Source organism: Monopterus albus, unplaced genomic scaffold (genome assembly GCF_001952655.1).
Source record: "Monopterus albus unplaced genomic scaffold, M_albus_1.0 scaffold164.1, whole genome shotgun sequence".
Lineage (NCBI taxonomy): Eukaryota > Metazoa > Chordata > Actinopteri > Synbranchiformes > Synbranchidae > Monopterus > Monopterus albus.
The window spans coordinates 382111-393080 of NW_018128044.1; the positions used below are offsets into that span (position 1 = coordinate 382111).

At 40.2% G+C, this 10970-nt stretch overlaps 1 protein-coding gene across 1 annotated transcript in view; it reads right to left on the reverse strand.

Moving 5' to 3' along the window:
• Positions 1-10970, reverse strand: part of man1a1 (mannosidase, alpha, class 1A, member 1) — a 29828-nt gene that overhangs the window by 15321 nt on the left and 3537 nt on the right. Inside the window, exons 3-5 of the mRNA XM_020615402.1 lie at positions 5029-5152; positions 4824-4917; positions 1425-1540 (exon numbers count right to left, since the gene is read on the reverse strand). Of these exons, the coding sequence (XP_020471058.1) occupies positions 1425-1540; positions 4824-4917; positions 5029-5152 (334 nt within the window). The remainder of the gene's footprint in view (positions 1-1424; positions 1541-4823; positions 4918-5028; positions 5153-10970) is intronic.

Consider the following 10970-nt stretch of genomic DNA (forward strand, 5'->3'; position numbering starts at 1 on the left):
TGATGGTAAGATGATGTCATGGGGTAGGACTGGATAAGTCTGACTTCTTCCTACTCCATTCAAGCATGTACTAGGTATAAGCAAATTGATATTGGATTGTGTGTAAAATTATGTGTGTTGTCATATCAACTGTTTTATATGCTTGAAAGAATAAATCAAATCAAATCAAATTATCAAACAGCCAGAGAACATACATCCAGCTCACCAGCTGTAAACAGTGTGTTCAAGCCCTGATTGTGTCCATTCAACTTAGAGGTTACTGGAGCTGTATTATATAGTACATTCAGTGCTAAGAAGTGCAACAGATTGGAAATTACAGCCCACGGAGACGTAGTGCTGCACCATGATGTGATGGTGGGGACAGAAAGGCAGCTTTACACCACTGACAGATGGTGCTTTTAAGGACCTGCAGACAGGTGACAAATGATGATTTCTCTTTCAGTTGCCCAGTTATGGCTATGAAAAGAGAAACCCACAATCAGAAAAAGCTTGTCTAAAACTGTGGAGCCTTGCTATAGTCCTAAAAGAAAAGTTGTTGTTTTCACAGGTTTGTTTTGTACAGAAAATTGTTTGTCATCCACTTACAAAGTAACAATTAAAATGAAAGATTTGTGAGTTTCTATAGGAGCAAGAGCTACTACTGTACTAAGCTTTCTAAAGTCAAAGGATGACAAAGAGAAGGGGAACTACGTCCAAATCTCTGAAACATAGTACACAGTGAAGGAATTACTGGCTACATGTGAAATGTATATGTACAGTGCATCCAACCTGTGGTAAAACACAGCAAATACAAACTATACACACTTCAGAAGGAACCATGTGCTCAGTAGTAAGCCATTCTTTTGTTTCAGTTACTTGTTGCACGTGTTTATATTTGGATATGTACAACTTTTGCACTTCATCTTTAGTTGGAGGGTTGTAAGATATAATAAAAACAGAGAAAGACGGAAAGGTAAAACTTCAATAAAATGTTTTATTTTTATTACAATTACATTTTTTTATTAAAGTTACAAAAATGTCCATGTACGCTGACTGAGATGACTGAATTTCAGGCCGACAGTGACAACTTCAAATGTCTTAATTAGTCCGACCAACAGTCCAAAACCAAAGATGTTCAATTTCGTAACAAATAAAACAGAGAAATGCAGCAACTCTTCACTAACGAGACCAAAACTGCTCGAGAAATGACTCAAATGATTAATCAACTACCCAAAGAGCTGCAGACTAATTCTCTTTTAAATGACTAACCAATCAACCAACTGACTGTTTCAGCTCTAGTGAAGTCTCTGACTAAAACTATGAATAATTCCGCCCTCAGTTTCATCCTTAGTGAGTCAGTCACTTCAACTCTTATTAAAGAGCTGTCTGTGTAGCCAGCAGTGTGTGTGTGTGTGTGTGTGTGTGTGTGTGCGTGTGTGTGTTACCTGCAGGGCATCATAGTACATCTTCTTGCCTTCCTCATCAGTCTTGTCAGACATCAGCCAGGCCTTGAGCAGGTACTCATAGAAACTGTCACCTAAACCACCTACGGACACATGATCTGCAACACAGATAAACCAACAGTATGACACACACACACATAAACAGGCCTCCTACATGTCTCCATGTTTAGATTACGGCCGTCATTGTCAGACCATCTATAGATCAACCTCACATGACAGTGGGATGGATGAATGTTTGCAGTATAAAGAGAACATACAGCATCTACAGCTGATGATATGCTGTGGTATGTGTGTGCGTTTGGGGGGGCGGCTGTCGTAGGTGAGCCTACGGCCAGTTGATCTGTATTTTTATATTTGCCCTGCTGATTGTCAGTAAAGGCTCATCCATATGCATGTGTCGTTAACAGAGAGCAGCCCAGTTTGTGGAGCGCACAGATTAAATGTCAGCTGTGATCAGTCTGAAATGAAGAGAAAGGAGGCCGGTGGTGAAGATGGCTTGGTTCTGAACCGATAACACATGTTCAGTATTAAACCTGGAACAAGAGCACAAGGCATTAGATGGGGGGGGGGGCTTAAAACAGAGCATCAGGATCTGCCAAACAACACTTCAACTGTCTGATTAAAAAAAGTTGTGAAACACAAATTCGTGCACAAACGTGTTTCTGATACATAATTAGAAGCAAAGAGAGGGTGGATGCTATGAAATCAACATTTCCTATCCACACATGGCGACATAATAACCGTTTGGTGAAAACAAATCGACCACACAGTACAAGGTTATATACAGTACAGCATGCAGTATACTGTATGTACAGTGTAGGGAGGAGACAGGGTGTGCGATGCTGGGAAGCTGTGGTGGAGAGATATTTTACAGACAACATTAGGCTGCAAATAGCTTCAGATCATAATTTATTCAACAGATGCATTCCCATCACTACTGCATAATTTCTTTCTAGATGCAAACCCTTCTCTGACTAAGACGAGCATACAGGCGTTTTTAGTGTGTGAGGATTTTTTTTTTTTGTTGAAATTTGCTGTTTCTATTCAGCGCTGCTAATTGAATATGTCATAATTTGCATAAAATTCTTGGATGAAAACAGTCGCTGGCTCGGGTTAAGAGTGTCAACTAAATGCCAACAATTATAACTGGAACTGTGGATGAGCTTTCAATTGGCTTATTTAATATTTCAGTGCATGAGATAATAGAAGTAATCAGGTCTATATTTAACCATCAGTCATATTAACAGTGCTCCAAACAAGGGCTGAATCTCTGACACTATGAAACATCAGTGCAAAAGCTTCTGAAAAAGAAAGATTCATTTATAAAACCGCATCAAAAGATTTCTAATTTATTACCACACTTCTTGTGAGAACTGCACTCTTACTTTATACCACACACTGAGTGGCCTGAACCAACATGAGGCTATTATAAGGTAAAATGGTTGTAAGAATAATTAAGCATGAAAAATAATTAAGTTCCAGTCATTTCAAAACTGAAATGAAAGGAACAACTCAGCACTACAGAGACATTACTTCTGCTTTTCTGGTGATTTCAGTCTCTTTCTACTTGTGCTTGTGTCTTCCTTTTGATTCAGACAACACAGGCTCACAGCAATGAAACACAAAACATGATGTTCCTGTATTATTTATATGCATGAGCGTTTCAAACAATGTCCGCTTTTACTCCATTACTGGTCTAATTTGCCATATCTTTGTGGTTCTTGGTAGGTGGCTCAAATTAAAACGTAGCAGGCTGAAAAACAATTTTTCTGCTGTTGCTGATGTTGTGTTCAGAAACTGGCTTCAAGATTTGACCACAGAAATCTGGACTTCCATTTGACATGTGGACAAGTGGACCCAAACCATGCCATGTCACATTCATCATGTTTCTCCACTCATTTATTCAGGTTACTGCTTCTTGTTCTGTAACTCTTTAGGTTCTTCCCCAGTTTCTCTCTCTCACTCTCTCTTCTTCCTCAAAGTTTCCCCTCTCCATCGTTACCTGTTCAGCCAAAAGATTTTAAAAGTCTGATAATGGATTCAAAATTATACCCTGTTACTGCAGCCTGTCAGAAACACGAGTGTGTGAACAGAGAAATGGTTGCGAGCACTGATGCTGAGGAACGGAGTTGGGGGGAAGGTGTGAGGATGAAAACACTTTGGATACGGGTAAAAAGTGGGTTGGAACAGGGAGGAGGTTTGAAAAGAGAGAGCGAAGGAAGACACACCGGTCCAACGGTGCCTCTGTTGATACCTTAACAGAAATGATTACATGCTTTGGCTAATTTAAACTAATGTAGGGTCATTTAGACGCCAAGCTTAACACCTGTATCAGAAACCACAGATAACGTACAGAAGAAATGCTCAACCTTCTATTAAAATTGTCATTTGATGATCAAAATCAATTCATCTCTATTCATGATAAAAGGATTGGGTAAGAGATCATCATGTAGTTACCAAAGAGTTCCAATAAGAGAAAACTGTGGTAAAAGATCATTTATGTTCAAAACTTGGGTTCATGGACAAATTACAAACTAATTAAAACCTTTCAAATTGTGACTCTACTCTGGAGAGAGTGTAGTGATTATAGTAAGAGAATGATGTGTGCTGGGTTTTTTCCTCAGTACAAATTCCAGGTGTACGATAGTTTTCTTTGAAAGATCAGCATAAAATAATCTAGACAAGCTGTAATTTGAATGCATTAGTGTTTCAGTGTCATCTTTGGAAAGAAGAGATCAAACCTTAGTGACATTCTTCAAGTAATAGATGCAAATTTTATTAATGTTTCTGATATCAGTCTCAAAGTCACCTTAAAATACCTTTACTTTAACTGTAACCATTATAAGGATGGCTGACTGTAGTAAAAGCAGCTCTAAGGCATATCCCAAAAAAAAAAAACACACACAATATAAATCTACTTTAATGTGATTCAGCAAGTGGAATATTTTAGTTTAAAAAAGTAAATGGAAGCAGCACTGATCGTGTGTTCTGCATGTGTAGGGGTTAATGAGAAGCTCTCTGGTCTTATTAGTGAAGCTTTATGTCGAGTACCACCTGTGACCTCCTGATTGTGTTTCTGCAGCTATCCATAATTTGCCACAACAAGAGAAAACAAGGGTTGATGTCTGTGACTGTGAGACAATCTGAATAATTTTGTGTTCATGTGTCAGCTTGTAAACTTTTTAACTATAGAATATAACAAGTTGGTAAATGTATATTAATAAAAAAAAATTCTGCTAAATTAGCATGCTAGCATTTAAGTCCAAAGACAAAAATAAGGAGCAGGAGAATAAATGCTGGTTATCACAGCATCACCAATCCCCTGCCAAAGAGCTACCGGAGAGAGGAAAGACAGGAAACGATGAAGGGATGCTGACTTACGTTGGCCCCACTGGCCACTGTTGGGGTTCAGGTAGTTGGGGTACAGCCCCTGGGGTTTCTCCAGACGATTTAGGACCTTCCGGATGTTCATCACCTAATAATTAAAAGAAATGGAACATAAGCGCAAACAATATGACATAATATTTTATGAGTAAATAAAGTAGAGAGCATGAGGAGCCACTTTCCAGTCTCCACGGTTTGTTACCTTCTGAGCAAAGTCAGGGTTTTCTGACAGTTTGCTGAGGTGCATGAACTCCAGATGCAGGGTGCCGTACTCTGCTAGGATGCTGCTGCCACCTGACGCCCACGGCCAGTTTCTGCCAATCCCACTGGACAGAGAGAAACAGAAGCAGACAGAGGTTTGTGTTAAAAACAAGATAACAAGACACCACGGAGCACAGCAGGTGTGTAATAGAGGGAGATGTTGGAGATTTGTCCATTAACATGTTTTAACTTGTGTATACTTCATATTCATTCTTACAGATTTTATGGGCAATAACAAGAGAATACAGAATGAGTCATATGAGAAAACCCATGCACCAGAAACCTGCTTGTCTTGATACTGAACTGGCAGCTGAACAGAGGCGATAAATCTCCAAAACTCATCTTAATACTCTTTCTCGGTGACTCAACAGTTAGAAGTGTGAATTAAATTGTTCCTGTAATTTGTGTTATTGTAGAAAGCCATTAGCATTTCTCATCTTGTGCTGCAGTGACAAGAAATTCTTAAAACGGATAAAGGCTGAGTTACAACAGAGACACTAAAACTCAAGTTAACTTTCTCTTTACCCTCTTTTCTGTCATATTTATGGGTGTGTTTGTTTTGTTTTTTGTGAGCACATCTTATCCTCGCTAGTGTCTAATGCTCAGTCAGTCAAAACTTGCTGAACCCCACCCCCTCCCCGACGCTTTAGTGACAAAGCTGCGTCCCAAGTCGTATGTGAGAGTTATGAGCCCTGCCATTCTTGACAAGGACAGACCTACAAGTGTGTGTGTGTGTGTGTGTGTGTGCTGGATCATTAGAGCCACTGACAGATCACTTCCAGGCCGAGGACCGATGACTCTGGAGGGACTGCTTCTAGTAACTACTCATGAATACGTATCGACAGCTCGCTACATCGTGAAACACACACCAGGATGTCTGCACTATAACAAATACATGGGAACAGAGACACACACAAACACAGAGGGAGAAAGCTGAAGCAGGAGGAGACATCCAACAAATGAGAAAAGGGGGGAGGAGAAGGATTGTGAATTGGGAGAAGTGTCAAATACACACACATCTCTTCAAAGAGGTGGATGAACATACTAATTATCTCTTCTTCAACTCATCATGCTGCACAAGCCATAATTTGTTTCCCATTACACCATGGATTTAATCAGCCAGCACAGGGAGGACCACTGCAGCATCAGGCATAGTTCAGGGTCAGAGAACTTAACTTGTGAGGCAAAATCCCATCACTGCAGATCCTCATTACACTGGGAGCTGTGTGTTTGTTGGCTTTAGCCTAAAGCTAAAGTCTGCGATTTCCTTACATGACAAGTTTTATGTACGCATAGATAACGCAGTGTTAAGTGAAAATAGTGGGGGATATTTACTGAGGTTTTGCAGCTCATTTTCTGACACAAACTGACACTGCACGTGTCCATATGCACTAAGAAGTCACAGTGGTGTTTTACAGTGGACAAACAGAAGAAAAGTGGCACCGCAGGAATTCGCGTGTTTGGTCTCAATCAATATGTATTTTAAGGTGTTCCTGTTCAGGGCTGCAAAAATCAGGGAGAAGAGACCAGACATTTCTACAATTACCCTCAGCACCTGATTTACGGCTGCTGAGACGAAGGGAACCGCAGCTGAAATTTACAACCAGGAGAAAGCAGGTGTAAAATCCTTAGCCCTCGTTTGAGACCTCGTCAGAGTTAAGAACACCTTTGAGGAGGGGGAAGGTGTCTGAGAGTCCCATCGCTTGCCAGAGGGGAACATGAGGGACTTCCACAGGCTTTCAAGTCAAAACCATGCTTCAATTACTGAATGAAATAAAAGATGATTCGACTGGCGGAAGATGATGTGGATGAAATTACAAAATGTGTTTGATTTCTTCAACCATATCAAAGTTTAGTCGCTGTAAACTTAGACTTTCTTCTGCACTTCCTCTGGAGGTGTATTCACATTAACACCGTGGCAGCTGTGCTCATAAACATTATTAGTGTTGGTAAATATGTGCTAAATAAAAAAAAAACAAACTGCAATGCAATATTTTTTGCACCAGATGGTAATTTGCGACAGGTTTAGTAAATATCCTCCAGTGTGTTTGTGTTCCAGCTCGTTCTGTAAGAACACAGCATTATTCCTTTTCACCACCTTCCTTAAGTCAACAACTTGATCTGTCTCCATCTTTTCAATCCTTATATAAGCCCTGTGATGAACAATAAATCCCTTCTCTTGGTGGAGGGAGGCGGACAGACAGACACACACACACACCTTTGCATCTCAACCCTGTCCACCCCAAACCCTCCCACAGCCCTGCTGTGAGAAACACTAAGTCCCTGTTAAGGAGAACAAAGCAAAAGACAGCGGGGAAAAGCCGCTGTGCAAACCAAACAGACACAAGCCAGTGAAGTGCAGGTATAAAGTATAACACTGAAGACAGATATATAAGGGTGTGCTTGGAATCTCATTAATCTGCCCAGGGTGTCGGCAAGTTTCAGAAAGACAAACTCAACAGTTTGAGATCTGTAATCCGGGCTGGAACGTTATTAAAAATAAATACGTATACGGCGCTGCCAAAGGCTTTGAACTCAAACACATGATTAAATTAACTGGGCAAAATAATTACATTTATTTGAAGTAACATTGTATAGATATGAAAATTAAATAACACAAGTTCGTCTTACAAATGAAAGCTGAATTAATAAACACCTGTGGTCAAGTCAGTATATTCTGGGATCTACAGATGTTAGATGGATATTTTGCTGTGAAACTAACTTTACTCAGTCAGTTCCTTGACTGTGACTGTACCACAGAAGCAGTCGCTCAGCAAATCACATTGGAAAGGAAGTTGTATGTATTAGTGGTAAAGCTGCAACTTTTAATTTGAAATTCAAGTTTTTTTTACTGTGGTTAATACAACAACATCAGTAAACCCAGTAAAACACTGGGTCAGAGAGCTGCTTCTGCTCCACTGTGGGCTAAGTCAACTTGTGTTAATAAACACTGAAGGACATTCATGCCTGATGTCTTAGTGGAAACTTGTTGTCCCCCGTCAGTTCCCGTACTGGGAGTGGAAACTGGCCGAGGCATCCAGCACCATACAACCGTATCAGTCCATCTGAGGGGAGGCCACTGTTGTGTTTGACTACTACAGATGTCCTGGTGGCCCAGTTTCCAGGACGCCATGAACCAGTAGCATGCTCTACATCCTTTATCTCACATGGGAGGTAATGAAACCTGTTACAAGCCCCAAGCTATAAAAGACACTAATTCATGACCTCTTCTTGCACTTCGCTGATATACTGCAGGATTGTAAAACTACTGTAGAAGTGGTCAAAGTCTGAGCACATACCATTATAAAAGCATTTAACTGGCTTTCATCCTAATTTGTGAAACATTTCTAGCAGTAATACAGCAATAATATCTAGTGTGCAATGATAAAAGGATTTCTCCAGCCGACTCTTTCTGTGAGCTCATTTGGCTGAATTTTCACAACAGTGGGGGGTAAGAATACTCATTCAAAGCTGGCCAGTTGAAAAGTCTCCACTGGAACTGTCAGCACTGTAACATGTTGTGCTGATAGAGCAGTGCTTTATACCAAACAGAAGTAATGTAATGCAGCACAGTGAAAAACATACAGTAATTCTCTTTGCAAACTAGACTGGAAATGTTAATTAAATGCTACAGTGACCTAGAACCAAAGGATGTCTTAAAGATTACATTAGGCTTACACCAGTGGTTCAGAGGTGTCAGCATCATCCATCTCTGATAGAAGTGATGCGGTTTGTTTGGACGAGGCCATGCCCATAGATTTTAATTAAGTGGCTCAGCCCACATTTCTCCCTGCTTCATAAGTTTTATCATGAAGATATGGAATTAGGCCAGGCGCATTTACACGAGACTGATCTTTTCTATCATTACTGCTACCTTCATTTTACATATGTTAGGGTAGCACATACTACTGAACGACATTTGGGTTCAATTTTCAGTCTCAACTTTTTACCCAAGATGGGCAAGAGACTGGCAAGACCCAATGCTACCTGCATGTGTCATATGTGTAACTGTACTTTAATCTGTGTTTCTACCTCTCGGATGGAACCGTCTTAGGATGCAAAATGAACTACACTGTTGGCTGACAGTCGAGTAGTCTCGTATCAGATCCCGTCCTTTCTATGTCTTGTCTATCCTGTTTTGTCCTCTCAGTGTGTCCCCTCTTCTTACTATTCAACCTCTCACACCCGTGGCCATTTCTTGGCCTGCTGCGACATGACAAATCGCAGCCTGCCAGTTTCACAGCCTCCAGTCCATTCTTCACAGTCAACGCCGGTGATTTTAATTCTGTGGTGCCAAGCAGTAACCTGGAAAAACAGACAAGCCATTCCATCTCCATAAATTAGCATGTCACACTAGGATGTGCCCTCTCATCCTCCTCTAGCATTATGTTAGGAAGCACTCCTCTAATTCATTTGTGCTGTGTGGTTGGATGAAGCCCATGTTTTGGACCAATTCTTCTTTTCCCTTGTGACAACCCTTTCATTGATCTCCTCACCCATGCCCTGACCTCTCTTCCCTCAATATCTCTTCCTCTGTCTTAAAATGTATCGTTGCCTTGCTCCTCCAGGCACTGAGAAAATGTGAGCTGCAATAGATTCACAGTTAGCAAGTTAATTAGAGGCCTTAAATCATGGCTGCCTTAGGTTACTGCAGAGGAGAACTGCACTGAGAATGGCTGTGCATTTATTTCTGTGCACTTTTTCAAAAAAAAAAAAAAAAAAAATCTCTGGATGTCCTGAATGCCAGGCTTCTTCTTTGTTGCCTCAGGGCAGAAAGACTGTGTTACTACTAATAGCATGATTGTGTGTCTGCTGAATGTACAGGTGTGTACTCTGCTCCACAGCTCAGCATAAACTGCTAATAACACGGTTTTTTATAGCTTGTTCTAAATTCACTCTCATTAGTCCAACAAGAACTAATCTGAACCCATTAACCAAAAGAAATATAATTAGACCAGTGGAGTTAAAACAGCTCCAGTAACTGCCAAAACACCAACATAAATTGTGTTAATAAATTTCCTAGTGCCTGATGCCAATGTTTATGTGTATAACTCTACTGCAACACTGTTCTTTGGCAAGAAACTCCGTGGATATTGTTTTGCTTAGCATGTTGACGCCACTGTCTTACAAACCACAAATCTGGTACTGTAAATGGAGTAATAACAGACTGACTGTTTGCCAGAGAGTTTTAGCTGCCAATTGTTGAACAAATGTATTGTTTACAGGGATCAGGTTGAACTCCAGAAGTGAGATCATACTTAGGCCTCAGGGTAGATTCCTGAGACTGTTTTTACTGGAACCCAGTGAGCCTCAGCTGTACATAGAAAGTGCTCCTCAACAACTGTTCCCTTCTGGTGAGTCACATCATGTAAATGCCTAAATGTCATCAGTCTTTACCAAGACGAGAAGTTAGACAAGAGTTAGCTTTAACTTTGCAGTAGCATTAAGATCATGGCATTGTTTTCAGCAGCAGTTTGTCCGGAGTGTAAGTGCTGAGGTTAACTGTAAAGCTACGTAAATGTATATATAATGTTAATGTTACTCTTCTATTCTCTCAGAGAGTAAAGTCTGAATGAGATGAGAGACAGATATATATATAAAATTGGAGCCACCAAATCCAAAAAGGCTTGAATCATCCCAAATCAAATCATCCCACACATTTCAGAAACACTGCCAAACCTTATTAATAATCACATGATTGAAATTCAGCACTTAAAATTATAAATGGCAAAGAAATAGTTCAGATATTTTAAGAAAAACTCTTCCCTTAACACGGTGTTTGCAAATTGAGTATACGTGTTTTTCAACCATTTTCCTACTCATTCCAAAGACGAAATTTGACATGTGTATGCAAGTATGTGTGTCTGTATGGAACAGTACCAT